The sequence below is a fragment of the Mya arenaria genome, chromosome 7, assembly GCF_026914265.1.
Source record: "Mya arenaria isolate MELC-2E11 chromosome 7, ASM2691426v1".
Classification (NCBI taxonomy): domain Eukaryota; kingdom Metazoa; phylum Mollusca; class Bivalvia; order Myida; family Myidae; genus Mya; species Mya arenaria.
Genome location: NC_069128.1, coordinates 59505687 through 59525640, shown reverse-complemented (window position 1 = coordinate 59525640; position 19954 = coordinate 59505687). Strand labels below are relative to the sequence as shown.

Below are 19954 nucleotides of genomic sequence, written 5' to 3'. Positions count from 1 at the left end.
ATCGGAGTTCCTGGAGAAAACCCACCTGTCCGTCTTGGTGATTACAAATCAAGCTCGCAAACGGGATTTAGACCTGGGACGCCTTGGTGAGGAGCGAGTGCGCTTACCGGAAAACATTTTCCGTAGTTGCTTAAACAAAACCTTAATGAGACTGATAAGAGGCATATTTTTTATTTATAAAATCATTCATTTTTCTTGTATTTTTTAATTTTAGTGCACGCTTCTCTCGCTTGACAAATGGATCTGAATTGTATTTAACTGTGTTGTACAAGTACTTAAAATTGTCTCGTTAAACGTCATCACACTTTATTCTCTCTACACACTCTCTGAAGTTATTGTTTTACAAAAGAGTTGCAATAGTTATGGGAGACCATGTTACACTTCCCAGTCTGAAACCTTCGTTTTGTTAGAATTTGAACATGACAAAATTCTTTGTGAGTTAAACAGAACACTCTATTCTAAAGTGTGGGGTGATTCATGGCATCTGGGTATCATAGATATGAAATCTCGGGTTCCATCACCGAAAGGGGAACCTTCTCGTGGCTTCCCATATAGGCACTCGGATCTGATTAGTCTGGTATAAACTAGTAACTCTATGACTGGTCTAGCAATTTATCACTAAGACAACCCTTATTGTGTTGGAAATATAATAATTGTTAACCTGTAAATTAGTGTTTGAAAATCGGACTCCATTTGCTATCGATAATCGAATCGAATGCAACCAAGCATTTCGATTTACTATCGGACAATAATCGAAAGTTCCTAATAACAGTAAAGAATACATTCTTTATACATAGTATCATTATGATCATTTAAATGGTTAACCTGAAATCAGTACTTGTGATACAATAGTCATGCTTTTTGCAACAGTTAGTAAATTTTCATAACCTTTTTTTCTTTAATAACTGAACGAAAAAACATAACAACACAACCCATACTTAAGAATTGCTCATCAATTGCAAAATGATGCACGCCGCAGCAAGTATTTTATCATTTTATCCATGTAAAAGCATATTAAATATTTGTGAACCAGCTTAACATTGAATAACCTGTTATATTGAACATTTCATAAGAATATCTTAATTTCATAAAACATTCACAAAAAGTAAATGAGTTAATTACAAACGATACCAAAAAGGTTTCAAAAACTGAATGCATCGAGCCGGGATTTGCAGGTAAGATTATTGAAGAAGGTTTTATGAAACATATGAACAATTAAAACAATTTGTCATTTTGGGAGAGTTTGTAAGTTTTTAAGTGTTTATATTCACCGCATTTGTATAAGAAAAATTGACATTTACTCAACTTTACCACAAAACAAAAAATACGTAGTTACCGGGAGAAACATTAGCGACATTGATTTTGGAAAACCACTATGGATTGTCGCCGACATAGCAGCATTGTCAGCGACGATTTATGGATTGTACTCGATAATCGTTTCATCACTAATGTAAATGCCATAAAATGCGATTAAATAAAAAGCAAGGATGTCATTTATACGACAGGTTCAATGCTATTGAAGCCAAGGACATTTGTAAGTGTTTTGTATTTATCCCACATGAGGTTTAATAGCGTCCAAAAACAGATCACGCAGATTAGTATATAACATTTTTACATTTTTATTTCTTGGTTTATAACCATGTTTATCTTACTCAAATTGCATAATACAACATCATCATTCTTAAACTCACACCAATCTAACTTTATAACATTTTCAACAGGACACAATTTTGTTCCAGTTTGGGCTATGATAACCCATGATCCATCTCTATATTTATCCGTTTTACTGCTTTCTATAAACAATGACATATGTGTTTCATAAAATATAATATCACATGTTCTAATGCTTAGTAATACCGAACTACGCAAAAAACCTGGAGAGGCCACCAAACAAACTTCCAGCATGGCACAACAATCACAGCCGACGCTTTGTCAACAATCATTTTATTTAAAACTCTCAGGATAATAGAAACGGATGGAATAAACAAGCCAAACGATCCACCCCAGTTTTCTGTAAACGCATCAATACCAGTACATGATGGTGTCCAACATCTGGAATAAAATGTCTTTAACTTCGCATTGTGCTCAGACGCGAACCAATCTACCTGCCAAATCTTAACTGTAACAAATGCAGTGTTTGAAACGAAAGTCCCCAGTCATCATAATCTACAATTCTTGAATAATAATCAGCCAACTCATTTTGAGATCTGGGAACCCACTCAATCTCAAGTTTAATGGACTTTTCCATACATATCTTGAAAATCACATAAGCAATACCCTGTAGCTCAGGTTTCATAGAACCTTTGATGCCTATGGAACTAACAGACTGATTGTCAGTAAACCATTTTACCCTTTAGTTTTCAAGAATGTGCAAAATTGAAAGCAGTATACACTGCAACCAATTCTGACCATGTGGAGGATTTTTGACACTCATCCGCAGACCACATACCATGTGAAATACCGTTAACCGAGTATACCTCGTACCCACTATAACCTGTAGACCTAGCATCTGAATAAACGATCTTTGAGCATTTGTGTGAATCAAACATATTCTTACTATTGTATAAATGCAGGTTAGCTTGCCAAAACTCCAACTGCTCGATGCTTTCAGTCGACGGATTACGGGTCATGATTTGGGAAACATGACAAATGACAATGGACAAAGATATTAACTGGCAAACTAAACTGGCAATTTTCTGACGTGGACATTCCTATGTTGCTTGACAAAACATAACATATTTTCTATCACTTCTTTTGCCTTATTTAAACGGCGATCAGAAATATACAAAACCCCAAGCATTGAGTTCAATAAGATGCCCAAATATTCTAATTCTTGAACTGGTACCCAATAACATTTCGTAGCATTTGGTACAAACCCAAATCCGTCATCAAGAAACATCGACACCAATTTTTCTCCCTCCCCCCCCCCATCCATTTGCTTACTAACGGGCGTGTTACCTTGGAAAACATGTGACATGCACTTGACAATCCAAACGGAAGAACTAAAAACTTATGATAAATTTCTGCACCATTTTTGTCAGTCCAAGAGAAACCCAGAAATTCTGTGTGTGTGGCCTAAATATCTCTATAAAATGATACGCGCTAGTCAAATCAAATTTAATCATGTAATAACCTTTGCGCAAAAATGAAAGAGCCACCTTGACATCTTCTTACTTAACCGACTGCTTCCACAGATGTTTATTGACAACTCTTAAATCAAGTATTAATCTCTTTTTACATGAATTGTGTACAGAAACCGTCAGAGGATTAACAACATAAGGTGCACTAACACACTTTCAATACAATCAAATTTCTGTCTAAAAGATCCTGAATCGCTTCAGATACAAAATATGGCTCCAAAATAGCAGATTTGTTATTCTTAATGAATGACTGAAAACGTTTCGAATAGAAGGGAATTTTATACCCATTCTCTAATATATCTAATATGAAATCGTTACAACCAATATCTTGCCAAACTTATACATGCTTTCTTAACTTGCCCCTAACAATAATATTCTTTTGACCTTGTTCATATTCAAAATATTCGTGTGTAAATTCAAATTCATTTTCGAACTGCTGACTGGTCCCCGGACGTAACTGTGGCGGATGATGGGTTTCTTGCAATGTATGGACAGTTTCTGCGGATATGACTGAATTCGCCACAGGCAAAACAGGGTCCCGTGGGTCCGGAAGATGAACCGGCGAATCCTGACCCGTATGAAGCTCCGTAGGGGCCTCGAAAAAGCCGACCCCTGCTGACTGATGTCCCGACGGCCTGACGACGGAAGCAGGAGCTCCCCATGACTTATCAGTAAAATCAGGAACGTAGTCCGAACTACGACCCAACGACCTGCCGCGTGAAGAAGACTTTTTCCTTCTGAGAGCACGGCTCTCCGCCTTGTAAATGTTTGCCTCACCATCAGAGTCACTGGCTACTGGATTACTTTCATAATGCCGGACTGTTTCCCAGCCACCGGAAGAAGAGTCAGCGATGCGAATAAGTTTGTTGCGCTTATGCAATTTGTCAAGAAGTTCCTTGAGCTGCTCCTAACAATATTCTGGCTTAAAATGCTCTGACGCCCAGAGTGACTGCTTGGCGATATCGTCAATTTCGCTATTGAAATCAAACTGCAGTTTATTGCCCTGATATTTCCAAGATATGTCTTTTTCTGATTTAAATTTCTTTACGTCATTAGCAACACTCGCTGAATTTCCACAAACTTTGTCTCTTAGAGATAAATAGTTTTGCCTATGTTGCTTCAGCTCAGCTCACACTTGTTCGAGCGCATTCTGGTCAGACCGGATTTCGTCACTAGCCATTACATGTACATGTACAATCGATAGAAAAGTATTTGAAGTTAACACGTCGACTGCCCAAAGCTGAATGACAGTTCCCCTTAATTCCTCGTGCACGAAACCTTCTATCCGCCACCTAGCGGATATTACGCTACATTCAAACGGAATTATTTTTCTACTAATTCATTTACATTCAAACTTAGAAAATTATATGGTCCTTAGACTTGACTACCTTGAACATTTGATTGAAATAGATCTTGAGCGCAATTTGTCAACCTCCATGAGTTAGGTATTGACTTCTAGATATATTCCATTTCCTCTTTTTTGTATTCAAATGAGTGTTACGATTACCAAAACCACAGAAAGATACGAGCACAACTTGACAAGAAGGTATCCGCCCTGGAAACGGGGACATATTCTGTTAAGTAGCCGCTATTGACATTGGAGATATTTATGGTTGAAATCGAAATCAGTATAAATTCCAGTTGTAATTTGTACTTATCATTCTCCCTGGAAACGGGGATATATTCTGTTAAGTAGCCGCTATTGATATTGAAGATATTTATGGTTGAAATCGAAATCAGTCTAAATTCCAGTTGTAATTTGTACTTATCATGCCTCAGAAAGGGAGATAATTATTCACTTGCAAAGGGAGGCAAAACTTATTTGTTTGTTTACAAATTAAATACGTGGGAAGTAAAACTTAAATTTATTTTAGTGTTTTTACGAGCGAACCTTTCAAAGTAAGTGAACATTCCTTTGATGTTTCGATGCAATCTATGACGTCTTTGTACTGTCTAGGGAGATCTAAATACCATTTGATGAACAAGCATCATCAACTTTCGTTTTCCTACTGTATAAGATGGGATCCGTTTGTGTTCATCTTCAGATTTTTTTTGTCAGTTTTTGGTCATATAATGACTTCATATATCATATAAGACCAAACACTGAGTCAAATTCCTGTGATTGAACTATGATGTTTGATAAGGTTTTTAAATATTACTTTCTTGTCGCACTGCTCCTTAGAAAACACGACCCTAATTCAGGTCTCTATATCATAGGGCAGATCATTAGCCTATACATAGGCGGTAATATATGACATACTCTACATAGGCGGCAGTATATGACATACTCTGCATAGGCGGCAGTATATGACATATCATACATAGGCGGTAATATATGACATACTCTACATAGGCGGCAGTATATGACATACTCTGCATAGGCGGCAGTATATGACATACCCTGCATAGGCGGCAGTATATGACATACTATATATAGGCGGTAATATATGACATACCATACATAGGCGGTAATATATGACATACCCTGCATAGGCGGCAGTATATGACATACTATACATAGGCGGCAGTATATGACATACCATACATAGGCGGTAATATATGACATACCCTGCATAGGCGGCAGTATATGACATACTATACATAGGCGGCAGTATATGACATACCATACATAGGCGGTAATATATGACATACCCTGCATAGGCGGCAGTATATGACATACTATACATAGGCGGCAGTATATGACATACCATACATAGGCGGTAATATATGACATACCATACATAGGCGGTAATATATGACATACCCTGCATAGGCGGCAATATATGACATACTATACATAGGCGGCAGTATATGACATACCATACATAGGCGGTAATATATGACATACCCTGCATAGGCGGCAGTATATGACATACTATACATAGGCGGCAGTATATGACATACCATACATAGGCGGTAATATATGACATACCCTGCATAGGCGGCAGTATATGACATACTATACATAGGCGGCAGTATATGACATACCATACATAGGCGGTAATATATGACATACCCTGCATAGGCGGCAGTATATGACATACTATACATAGGCGGCAGTATATGACATACTATACATAGGCGGCAGTATATGACATACCATACATAGGCGGCAGTATATGACATACTCTACATAGGCGGCAGTATATGACATACTCTGCATAGGCGGCAGTATATGACATACCCTGCATAGGCGGCAGTATATAACATACTATGCATAGGCGGCAGTATATGACATACTCTTCATAGTCGGCAGTATTTGACATACTCTGCATAGGCGGCAGTATATGACATACCATACATAGGCGGTAATATATGAATACTCTACATAGGCGGCGGAATATTACATACTCTGCATAGGCGGCAGTAAATGACATACCATACATAGCCGGTAATATATGGCATACTCTGCATAGGCGGCAGTATATGACAAACTCTGCATAGGCGGCAGTGTATGCCATACCATACCTAGGTGGCAGTATATGACATACCATACATAGGTGGCAGTATATGATATATTCTACATAGGTGGCAGTAAATGACATACCCTAAACAGGCGGTAAAATATGACATACCCCGCATGGGAGGTAGTATATGACATACCCTACATAGGCGGCAGTATATGACATACCCTACATAGGCGGCAGTATATGACATACCCTACATAGGCAACAGTGTATGACAAACCGTACATAGGCGGCAGTATATGCAATACCCTACATAGGCGGCAGTATATGCAATACCCTGCATAGGCGGCAGTATATGCAATACCCTGCATAGGCGACTGCATATGCAATACCCTACATAGGCGGCAGTATATGACATACTCTTCATAGTCGGCAGTATTTGACATACTCTGCATAGGCGGCAGTATATGACATACCATACATAGGCGGCAGTATATGATATACCCTGCATAGGTGGCAGTATATGACATACCCTACATAGACGGCAGTATATGATATACCCTGCATAGGTGGCAGTATATGACATACCCTGAATAGGCGACAGTATATGACATACTCTGCATAGGCGGCAGTATATGATATACCATACATAGGTGGCAGTATATGACATACCCTACATAGGCGGCAGTATATGATATACCATACATATGCGGCAGTATATGATATACCATACATATGCGGTATTATCTGACATACTCTACATAGGCGGCAGTATATGACATACCATTCATAAGCGGCAGTACATGACATACTCTGCATAGGCGGCAGTACATGACATACCATACATATGCGGTATTATCTGACATACTCTACATAGGCGGCAGTATATGACATACCATACATAAGCGGCAGTATATTACATACTCTGCATAGACGGCAGTATAAGACATACCATACATAGGTTGCAGTATATGACATACCATACATAGGTTGCAGTATATGACATACCATACATAGGTTGCAGTATATGACATACCATACATAGGTTGCAGTATATGACATACCATACATAGGTTGCAGTATATGACATACCATACATAGGTTGCAGTATATGACATACCATACATAGGTGGCAGTATATGACATACCATACATAGGTTGCAGTATATGACATACCATACATAGGTGGCAGTATATGACATACCCTGTATAGGCGGCAGCATATGATATATTGCAATACCCTGCATAAATAGCTTAACATAAGTAAACTCGAAGGACATAGTCTCTATAATATGGGAAACAATCACTAACCAGAAACCGACAAAAGCTGCCGTGTGAATGTGCAAAAAACGAAGATAATCATAAATCGCTCGTTGCAATAATTCATTAACTTGTTTTTTTTCTAACAATCACCAGCATGTTAAAATCGACCATGTCAAGCGGCCGCTTGACACAAGCCGATCGAGATCAGCTGGAGACATGGATTGGCGGCGGCCCGAAAGTGTTCCACCTACTGTACAACATCACAAAGGACAGTTGCGACACGGCTACATTTCACCAGAGGTGCGACAACCAGGGACCTACGGTCACCGTGCTCTATAACCCACAAGGGTCCGTCTATGGAGGGTTTGCAAGTGTTGGCTGGGAAGGCTCAGGTATCTGGTCTGTGGACAACGCCGCTTATCTCTTTCAGCTGAAGTTTTCAGGATTAAGGAAATGTAATAGGTTTCCGGCAAAACCGGGCTGTAAAACTGTGTTCTCGAGTCCAACTTTTGGGCCTGTATTTGGTTACGGAGGCGATCTAAACACGTTTCACAGTCAGCCAATACCAAATGAAAATGGAGTTTTCAAACTTAATGGCAACATGCGTAGATTTGGCACAAACTTCGACGCTCCTGGCCTTCAATCAGCGGATATCAATAACGGCACGATGGACGTCACCGAGTTGGAAGTGTACAAAGTTACAGGTAAAGTGAACTATCAGAAGCTATAGATTTGTTATAAATAATGCGGCATAGTTTAATAATATGTTTTTCGGGGAAAATTCCGATTACAATTGTAATGTTACGAGAACGTCATCGTTACTTCTATGAAATAATTAGCATTTTATTAAATGTATGTTTGTCATACATGTTTTCTTCTTAATACTTATTAACTATTATTGGGCATATTTGATTGATATGCCTTGCCCACTTATGCTTATGCGTATGTGGCGGACAGCTGATTGTGTACAAATGTTCAGTTATGAATAAGTTGTCATGTTTGTAACAAATGAATGGGCTTGATTAGTTCAGTTGTCACATTTGCCCAACAATCTTGGTAAATATTTCAAACATTTCTCTGTGTTAGGAGTCAAGAAGATGAGATGGACTCAGACGTACAAAAGAGAAGTTCTGACATAGATTTAAAGTGACACTCTTATTCAAAATCAATACATACACATGTATAACAAATATATATTTTGAGTGATAACCCTTTGACTACTTACTAAATAATGCATTTATGGAAAATATTAATAACTGATAACAAGATTGTAACCGTGTAATTAATAGCTGAAAAGGCAAAAATATTAAATGGTTGGTGAATGCTAAAATATTTATTGTAATCTACTTTCATCTCATAAGGTAGAAATACCGTGTTTTCTGCGCCTTTCTTTCAAATTAAACTCAGTATCCTTCATAAGAACCATTGTTTTCAGCATGTATTCATCCTTTTTGGTATATTAAAACAACTGTATTAAGTGTGTGGTAAACCTTATTTGGGAGTAAGAGTGCAACTTTAAAACTAAACCAGTGGGTTTTTGGGAAGCAGACTAATTATGAGTATGCTACACTCTGTAAATATATTCAGTAATTAAATAAAATATGAACTTGGAGAAATTGTTCTGAGATCTTATTGAATACTTGGCGGTTTCCATAGCGTTACGCTAAACTATCAATCAATACAGTTGCAAGATACTGGCAATGCAATTTAATGTAAGTTTATTAAACAAAAAATGGTAAAAGTAAGAAACTATAGCTTGATTATATACCACAGAGTAATGGTGAGACACAATAAATGCGCATAGGTTATTATGTATCAAACTATGTCTTAAATTACAAAGACGGCGTCAGACTCAAGACGGTGGAGACACAGACGGAGCCAGGCTGCCTTGAGACCGCCAAGTATTGGAGGAAAACGCCGGACTGGAACCAGCAGGTGATAGACCGTCCAAAACTAAGTTTCATAAGTAGTGTAGCACCTCTGGTTTTCGAAGACACTAATCGGGCAATTGTTACATATTTTGTGCTGTCGTTGGCGTGGAACAACAACTTTAACCTGTGCTATTACTAAAAACTTTTAACAAAATATTCAAAGAAAATGGTAGTACGATGGTGCATATGTTGCCAGAGTCAATTCACAAATGTAGAGCAAGGGCCATAACCTCGGTTTTTAAAATTGAAGAGTTCTTCCCTTTGTCCGACTGACTGGCGTCCTTTTCGCGGCGCTCAAATTTGAACCCATACTTTTTTTGCTTTGTACATCGGATGCAACGACGTGCGAATAAGTCTCGCCTGGTGGATTGACGGGAGGACGAAGGAATCTAATGCCATGAATTAATTATATTTGAGGCACTAGTGTGTGTGTACTGACAAATGTTAAATACTGGTATCTTCATAACCTCGGTCTCATTAGACGGAGTGTTTTCCGTATGATGGACTATCAACTCCGTAAATGTGCATTTGATTGATAAGACACATCCAACTAAATGATAATCTGTACCAATATAAACAGAGGTTTGCTTTATTGACTATATTAATACGTTATTAACAACAGATTGATTTGATACTTACCTAGCTTGCCGAGTCTTTGTGTAAAGAGCTGGGGTCCTACAAATGCCCGGTGGAATCGACGTCCGGCGATTTGCGTATTCTCTTGCTAGGACCTGTCGGCTCGGGGAAGTCCGGCTTCGTAAACACTGTCCAGTCGGGGTTTTCCGGACGTCTCCGACAGATAGCGCAAGTTGGAAACAGCGAGCACAGTATTACCACACAGGTTTGGGACTTTTTTTTCAAACGCGATAATAAACATGAAATACTATTTTTCGAAGTCAAAACATATTTGAACACAGACTTTTATTCATAAGAATTGTTTTAATGTTCTCCACGAGAGTCATAGTAGTCGCACTGTCCGTTTGTTCTTTAGTCCGTGTTGTCTGTGCGTTACAATTGTGTCCCAATTGACTCAGAATTTCGATCAAACATGTCAGAAATGTACAACTATATACGGGAAGATGTGTCACGCGTAGCATTTGTGCTCTTTTCTCAAAAGTCAAGGTTTCACTTAGAGGTCAATTGGCTACCACTTTGACGAGGCCAACTCGTTGGCATTCATGTCTCCCGTTCTTAAGATAGCTCTTACTTGAGTTTTGAAAAAGATTTCTGCAAAACCATTTCATCGGTGTGTAAGGCTATAGCCAAACATATGGCAATGTTGATTAAAATAGTTATTGTAGTAATAATTCAAAATGTTATGGAATCGCCACAACACGAAATGATTCGAAGGAAAAAGACTCAAAACTTTCAAAAGGTTAAGCTTAATGTATTTTCTTTTATACCATTTCGCCGTAATACAAAATTCTTGCGGACATGTGCGGAAAAGGCTCAGGTAATTTCATAGCTTTGAAATGACCATCGGAGATTTTAACATATTTTGACTCAAAAGCATATGCATATTTATGAAAAAGTGTAATAAGAATAGGAATGGTTCCTGTGCCGCAGCTAGGAACATGTTTATTAAATTCATGAGCTTTGTCGATCGCTAACGAGTACGCTTCATGGTAATAATCATAGCAGAAATAAATCAGACCCATTATTTAGATTCTTTTTCCGGAATATGCAAGATACGTATACGAAATATATTTAGCAAAGTTACCATGGGCTTGTTTTGGGTTTTAATTGGCTGGCAGCTGCGAGGGCTCCGGGCGAGAGTAAAATTGGCAAGTAAGTGACGTGCGAGTGAAAAAACATGAATAAATGTTGGTTTTTAGACTATCTGCGCATGCGCGCAGGTAGTCTTAAGACCACAAACTCCAAAGAACTACTTCTATTCATGTCGTTTTAACCCATTTTTTTTGTCTCAATGCGCTCTATGTTTAGCAGAATGACGTCGAAACCATACACATGGATTGGTCATGTTGCAGTCCGAGTATGAGTTTTTGCTTGTTCGGCTATTTCCGCGCTGTGATTATGTATCCCGGCGTTTTATTTTTAGCAGAGTATAACTATTTTTTGATCGTTATATTTATCAGATTAATGAGGGTCAAGATAATGGAGGCTCTGGTAGGAAGATAACATACAGTATTGATATTCACTCTAGTTTAGCCCATGATGTTTCATAAATTATTACCGACCGCAAGTGTCCCATCGCCTGCAGGATTTGTTATTTAAACCTGACGTGACCCTGGAGCATGCTTTTTTGTAATGGTGTTTTTAATTAGACTTTTATGAGATAAGGAACAAATATGATTATTGTCTTAGTGTTAAAATAGTTGTATCTCAGGTTTCGCATTGCTAATGCTTCAAATACTATACATTGTAATTTACCTGCTACACAATAACAAGATACTATTCATTCTATGATTTTAGGCGTTTATATTTCTAATGATAAGTTTTCATGTTTGCATTAAAGCTTCGTTCCGGTGTATTCTTGGCATAGTTTTAGACATTAGGCTTTCAATTTATATAAGCACACATGCCCTGATACGACAGTGAGTCATGCATACGTTTGGTGAAGCAAAGTAGTTCGGATTAAACCTGTTTAACATCCAAAGAGTACGAAGCATTCATAACAGCACTAGTACTGTTTTTACAAAGGTACTTACATTAAACATAAATATATATAACATTAAATTTATCAATAAACTTTAAAAAGCACAATCCTATTCTCATTCATAAAAACAGACTAGTTCCGATATTCTAAACATAATTTCTACATACATTAACTGACCACATGTTTGTCCTCACCGCGGGAAAACGACCATCTGATAAGCTCTGCATTTTAAAAGGTATAATTGCTAAAGTTGCTCGTAAAAATAAAATCATTTTCCTCAAAGAATTAAAACGTGTAAGTTCATAAAATGTATCTAAATAAATGTATGCTATCTAATCAAAGCACCGAAAAATCTTTAGACGCGATTGAAAAGAGCATTTACTGGAACTTCAAATACATGGGGATACGTCGACTGAATTGATATAAAGCTATGCATTTTGAATGGAATTATTGCTGAAGTTGTTTGTAAAAAATGATTTTCCTTAAACAAAACGTGTATTAAAAGGAAATGATATATATATATATATATATATATATATATATATATATATATATATATATATATATATATATATATATATATATATATGATATAAATGATATATATATATATATATATATATATATATATATATATGCATTGGAACATCTAATACATGGGGATGGGGGATTACGACGGTTGAAGTGAAATTTACAAAAACAAAATGACACAAGACGCCATAAAGATATAGATATGTTTGTTTCTTCGCCCAGTGTGGGCACAAGCGCTGTCGGCACATTTTTCACTTTTATTTATGTGCTCTTCACCCATTCCCATAGTTCAAATAAAATTTGCAACTCTCACATATTTGCCCGCAGATAGTTTTTCAGCGCCTCGTCCTTTGATTGTTGAATAAATCGGAAAAGTGCCAATGTTTAGTTATATTTTGTTACAATTTTGCTTTTTATAAATGAAGTTAATCTACAATATAAAGGAAATATTAGTTAAGGCAATTGTTGATGGCTTGACAACTTCAGAGCATTTTTTGACTTTTAAGTATCTTTGAATGGCATGAAAACACTTTGTGAACCTTTATTTGCTATGTTAATTGCAATATTATGATTGTTAGTGTGTATATGTGGTATGCGTCTTGATTAATGTGTTTAGGTTATTTCAGATAACCGTTTCTTTACGTTCCAACACGTTCCTATACGTACAATAGCGTTACGATGTGTTCCATTTGTTATGCTGACTGATTGATTGTTTGACTGTATGGAATAAATATGAGCGAGTATATTAAAAAAGAGTTCCGGTTTATATTGTGAAAAGAAGATCCCGCGGTTTAGTGACTTGAAACCGCGAAAGTTGCAGTTGCCAACATGATTTACACAATCCAAAAATATCAAAAGATATTATCAAAAAGCCAAAAAACATCTTCAACTTTTGACTTAAAAACAGATTCATATTATCAAAATACTTTTCTGGTAAAAGTCATATGGGATTTTAACAAATATCTGAAAAAATCATTCCTTGGTAAAATTTGCTCACCAAAATATGTTGCACGGATGTATGTTTATCTTTTGGAATAGATTGAACCTAACGACATAAACATTAAAGAAAACGCTTTAAAAAACTAATCTTTACCTACAAAGATTCATAAAACCTTCACATCCGTATTACATGTGTTTCACCTTCCAGTATAAGCCCTACAGGCTAAGGTCAAGGTCAGGCGGTCACCCAAACATCCGGCTTTGTGACATCCCGGGGATGATGCGGAGGCTTGGCCTCGACATCACGGAACTGGGATTCCTTCTGAATGGCAATATTCCGGAACAGTACACGGTAAGCAGGTTGTTTGTGACAAATAAAAACCTCTTGTGTTGACTTAAATACAACAAATATTTTACATGAAAATCGGCAAGGATAAGAAATTCTGACCCAAGGGCAAGTGAGGAAGCCGGTAACGAGAGTTTTTTCCCATCCAGTTCAATCCGTTCGTGCGTTTCTCGACCTGTAGCCCGGGTTTTGTGTGCAAGCCTCCACGTGGCCGAGAAGTTCACTGTGTGGCCCTGGTACTTGACACATCCACGGGTATGGAGACCGAGGCTGCTGATTGGATGAAGACATTCACACGCATCGTCAATGAGAGAAGTAAGAAATGAAGGCTCTATATATTTAAAACTGCTGTGTATGTCAATTTAACGACGACACCAGTCATTAGGAGTCGACTCATGAAAAATCAAGTCTGCTAATGTTACGGGAATCGTTCACACACAGACCAATGCAACAATGGTAAGAGCTACTTTGGTCCTTATTTCTCGGTTAAAAACTGGTTTAAGTATCTTATTTCATTTAGCCAAACTACTTATACTTGATGTTGCTGTACAGAAAGATGTTCAGAACGATTACCTTTAAGATAATTTACCTTTAAATATTCTAAACTCCAGCTTTAAAATGAGAAAATGACAAGTATGCCAGAACAAAATAGTGACCTTAGCTTGAACATTTTATATGAAACTGAAGCTTGTTTGAGAAATAAGGACCAGGTGATTTAACGTGCACCGGCACTGACACTATGGACCCTATATTACTTTAGTGTAACACCAGAAGTGTTGAGTCTGAAACCCCTAATTGACAGTTAAGTTTCTGCCCAATCCACCATTAGAATCCAAACCCGTCAATGATAACACTGATATGTCTTCCGGTCTATTTAAGACACGTTGACAACGTCAATTGACCTTACGACAGCGGCTTCTAAGCCACGCCCCCTGATATCAAGGGAGCGAACTCTGTCTATGTCCGTCAAACAAACGAGGAAGTAATGGCGTCTCGTGTCGTTTCGCTTTCCGATATTCCTGACAAATTATCATAAATGTGAAATTACAATGCGAAAAAATAGAAGTCAAAGGAATTTGTAACTGGCTGCTACATCGGAAGGCTCGATATATCTTTAGAAAATGACGATATCTAACATTTACGGGGTGAAATCTATCCAATCAGAGAAAACCGGATAGCCGCCATGTTGTCAATATTGACATCGATACAAAGGAAAAGCGTGTGTGTGACGCATACTGTAAATGAAAACAAGGGTAAGTTTAACTTTTAATAACACCGGTCCTTCTTACAGTATTGTTGGAACACAGATTAAATCATCGCACAATATGAGTAAATCATAAATGGCCCGAATGGGGAACCCGGAAGTGACATTAAATAACAGTTACATGCCAGCTATACAGTATAACCTTGTATTCGATAGTATGAGCAGAAATGGTTTATTGGAGTTATGCATAAAAAGTTTCAGTTCTAAGCGATTGAACACTCTCCCTTATGAATAATAATGTAATAGTTGACAAGTGACAATCGTGGGTGATACCAATCTGTAACTTTTGCATTGCTCAAACATTCACATGCTTTGATTTTTGTTCTTACAGAAATTGTGGAACATGTTCACACACTCTGGCTGTAAAAGTAGACCTGGGAGGAAAAGTGCCCCCGGTGTGGGGCTCGAACTCACAACCACCAGAACCGCCCGGCACTCTAACCAACTAAGCTGACCGGGCAGCTGGTTCTAACCCACACACACTACCCTCCCCCCATTTACCGGTTAAGGCTGGTGGAGGGTCTCCTGCTATTTACCGTTGACACCATTAAAGAATTCTGATTGATGGAGATAAGGAAGTCCCCTTATTATTGTCTTCAACAAGCCTACCGCCACAGGGGACCTAGCATAAGACCGGAAACCGCCCCCCCCCCCCACACACACGTGATATTTGCCAGTCCAGGCAATGTCAACCGCAAGACAAAACCAGTGATGACAAGTTTTACAAATAATCGGTAGGACCTATTTTAAAGCTTTTTATAACATTTGGTTTTACCTTTGTACAAAAGTAATGGACTATTTGTTCAGAGAAAAACAACAACCACAAAACATTAGCTATTATCTTGTCAATATTTCATTATGATATACATGTAGAAAGCAAACATCAAAGGCAGTAGCATTTACAGCTAGTATTAAAATATTTAACAATACATGTAACTGATTTATTTTAATATTGGCATCTTTTATTTATTTCAGGAAAGTGTGGTCTTTTGAAGAGAGTTCTTGAAGTTGTTCAGCATGTTGTTTTGATGGATTCTTGGAAGGATGTACCTCTATGATGTTAGCTTCAGTTCTGGAGTATAACACCAGTTGTTGCATATTTAATATCAGATTTATTAAATACATTGTTGTTTTGCAAACATTACTTAAACTTTGATATTTCTTTGGTGTTTATGTATGATATTGTAGGTGAATATCTCTTTATTGCAATGGCAAATATATTTTAAAATATATAGCATTAGCAGAAGTTATTTTTCACTGTTAAAGCTGCACTTTCACAGATTGATCCATTTGACAACTTACACAGGATTCGATTGCATTTATCATATTTTGGCTCGGAGAAGTTTGCTTTGTGATTTATATATTAGGTCTTAATTTAAAGAATGCCTAAATAAGCCGATTCTGAGACAAAAAGTGTCAAACTAGAATTCTGTAAGGGTGCAACTTAAAGAATACTGTTAATCGAGTGTGCATGTGATCCAGACTCTGAACATTGGATGAACTATCATTAAATATTGTAGATTATTGTAAATTGCCCAAAATATAAGAATAACAATGAAAATATGTACATGTTTGACTTGTTCTTTATTCATAATAAGTCTAAGTCTTTACAGCACATGTTTGGCAGAATCAAGTGCTAATGAACATAATAATTGATTTAAATGTACAGTGAAATAAATTGTTTTACTGGTATACAGAAAATAATACCTTAACGATTCAGACCGATCTGTTCTCGTTTTGTTTTGGTGGCTCAAATATTTATCTGAGTTTTGGAGGAGGCCTGGCTGGTGTGAGCTGGTCAAATACAGTAGCTGCTTGAGGGTCAGGGTTTTCTTGATTGGATTTCCCGTCGGCAAAGTGCTGATATGAAAATAAGAAATCTATGAAATGTGTCTGAATGACAGCTAGAAAAGCCATTGTTTACATAGGAACCATACGAGTAGATGAGATTCGGAAGCATGCGATGGTTCGGACAAAAATTTAGTTGTACGATATTTCCTGATTTACTTTGAAAGCAAAGCAGTTTATAAAAACTACATAACGGTATCAACAAAAATACCTCTATCTTGAATGAAATCAATCGTGTCCATGTTGAACCGGATATTAAATAGCCATTAATGCCGATTTGACAACACAAGCCAAAGCATAAATGTACGATGTTTATAGTTTAAAAATAGTAACACTTATTTAGGTCATGCACGGACAATTTCAGTATTAAATAAATTTTGAGAGGATTGAAATAAGTAGTTTTGTTCAAAAAAAATACTTTTGTACAGACGTATAGATGTTTCGCCTTTGAACGATGTTTCAAAATTTCCAAGTTCAGCTGTTGATGAGGTCTTCCACAGAGTCTGATACAGCACTTGCATTTTTCTAAATAACTCGCTGGTTTCGAATACGGAACGAATTGGAAGCCATCTTTAGTCGGCCTGGCTACCTTGTATCCGAATTACAAGTGCCATGACAACACCTTTTTACCATAATACTTAAAAAGGCGAGGAATTGCCAGCGCATGTATATGACGGACTCTGGTCAGTTTGACGGACAAAATGGCGGATAGCAACACGGCTTATCAGCCCTACATTCTGATTGGCTGAGAGGACCTGTCAATCAAATCCTGTCGTAAGGTCAATTGTGACTCTAGCTTCCCGACTTTTACGAATATATTACTCATTATGGTTCAGTTTCAGTTTGTTTCCTGATTTAATAATACATGTGTCTCTCTTTTAATCAATGGTGTTGTAAAACAAATGCATGGGTCTTCTTTACAGGCATCCCTCTCGCAATTTTGCTGACAAAAATTGACCTCGCATGCCCGACATTGGCCGAGGACCTTTCTGGTGTATTTAAAAGCCAGGCAATTGAAACAAAGGTCAACACAGCATCGTCAATATTTGGAGTCCCGAGAAACAATGTCTGGCCCGTGAAAAACTACGAGAACGAGGCTTGCGTTGACGATGACGTCACTATTCTCTCGCTACTCGCACTACAGCGATTGGTCCATTTGGCAGAGGATTATATAGAGGGACAGGAAATCGGTATCACAGAGCGGGATGAGAGGGAAAACGGCAGGGATCATGCTGGGGAAACCGTGGAGTCAGATACTTCTGCATAAGTTACGAGCGATGAGGTTTATGTTGATTGTGTTTCAACAGACGAGTTTGCCGATTTGCATGGCAATATTACGGTTCGAGTGGTGTTAGGTTCGAAATGTTTATGAGATTGACCAGAGCCATGGTTACAATGAGCTTTTCACTGCATACGAATAGTCATTAGTTCTCGTTCCAATTACACGCCGAATCATCTGGACCTACATGTAGTCATAAAGAATTGTTGTTAGGAAAACTAGCATACAGGTCTTTAAAGAATCTTGTTTGTAGATTCTTTAGTGATCATCATGCTCAAAGATATTCCGACGTTTGGACACGCCTTCCAAATAAAGTTAAGATGCAGTTTAAAAGTTTTGGCATATGATATTATCCGGAGTTTTGTACTGAATGATATATACGGTACATAAACGGTAAAGATGTATATTTATTAAAACCTAACTCTATACCTATATAGTAAAAACATGTTATATAAGTACGGTTTGTTTTGTTATTATTTATGTAAACAAGGCATCAAACCTTTATAAAAATGTGCGATAAGTTGACCTTCACATTGCTGCAAGTAATTGTGCGTTTTACCTTCGGGCATTGAAAGAGGAAACCATCAGAGAATTTAACTTCTTGTCTGTTCCTTTTAAGTATTGCAAGGTCTCAAGAAACTTGTATGTATACAAGTTCACAGATAGTTTAAGGTCAGTTAATAATTATTCGAACGTTTGCACTACATAAACATTAAATACATTGCAGAAGCCGCAAGTAAAAATCGTGGACAGACAACTGCATAAACAGTTGTTCCATAGTTATTGTAAACTATATATAGTTTACAACGATTCGGTCACTCTCATTGGCATGGTGTTGCGCGAGAGTGTGGTCATGTGTTGTGAGGGAAACCGGAGTTCCTGGAGAAAACCATCTAGTCCGGCTTGGTGACTACAAACTCGCAACGCCTAGGCCGGGATTCAGACCCGGGACGCCTTAGTGAGGAGCGAGTTCGCCAATCGGGAAACCTTTTCCATACTTGCTTAAACAAAAGCTTAATAATACCTATAAGAGGAGTATTTTAATCTTAAAAAATATTTATTTTGCTTTTATTTTTATTTTCATGCTCGCTTCTCTTGCTCAACAAATGAATCTGAATTGTATTTAACAATTCACTACACGAAACATTAACGTCATTACACACTATTTACGCTATATACTTTCAGCAGTTATTGTTTTACAGTAGAGTTGCAATAGTTATAGGAGACCATGTAACACTTCCCAGTCTGAAAACATCTCTTTGTTAGAAGTTGAGCATGACAAAAATCGTTGTGAGTAAAACAGAACACTCTATTTTATAGTGTGGACTAATTCATGGGTAGAATGCGCATCTTACATCCGGGTATCCCACGTATGAAATCTCGGAATCA

At 37.5% G+C, this 19954-nt stretch overlaps 1 protein-coding gene and 2 long non-coding RNA genes across 3 annotated transcripts; 2 read left to right on the top strand and 1 right to left on the bottom strand.

Moving 5' to 3' along the window:
- Positions 1-4956: 4956 nt before the first annotated feature.
- Positions 4957-19033, top strand: LOC128239970 (interferon-induced protein 44-like). The gene is made up of 7 exons (XM_052956443.1): positions 4957-5039; positions 7964-8514; positions 9651-9745; positions 10385-10582; positions 14037-14180; positions 14324-14489; positions 18210-19033. The coding sequence occupies exons 2-7, from the start codon at positions 7965-7967 to the stop codon at positions 18551-18553; spliced, it is 1497 nt and encodes a 498-aa protein (XP_052812403.1). The 5' UTR covers positions 4957-5039; position 7964; the 3' UTR covers positions 18554-19033.
- Positions 15080-17007, top strand: LOC128239971 (uncharacterized). The gene is made up of 3 exons (XR_008261977.1): positions 15080-15427; positions 15770-16172; positions 16414-17007. It is a non-coding gene; the product is annotated as an uncharacterized LOC128239971 (long non-coding RNA).
- Positions 16264-17565, bottom strand: LOC128239972 (uncharacterized). Its single transcript, XR_008261978.1, has 3 exons — positions 17498-17565; positions 17146-17298; positions 16264-16510 (listed from the first exon to the last, which is right to left on the bottom strand). It is a non-coding gene; the product is annotated as an uncharacterized LOC128239972 (long non-coding RNA).
- Positions 19034-19954: the final 921 nt, after the last annotated feature.

Coding starts and splice junctions, on each gene's coding strand:
- LOC128239970 (XM_052956443.1), top strand. CDS start 7,965: ATGTTAAAATCGACCATGTCAAGCGGCCGCTTGACACAAGCCGATCGA. Junction 8,515..9,650: donor GGAAGTGTACAAAGTTACAG/GTAAAGTGAACT, acceptor TAAATTACAAAG/ACGGCGTCAGACTCAAGACG. Junction 14,181..14,323: donor ATATTCCGGAACAGTACACG/GTAAGCAGGTTG, acceptor TTTCCCATCCAG/TTCAATCCGTTCGTGCGTTT.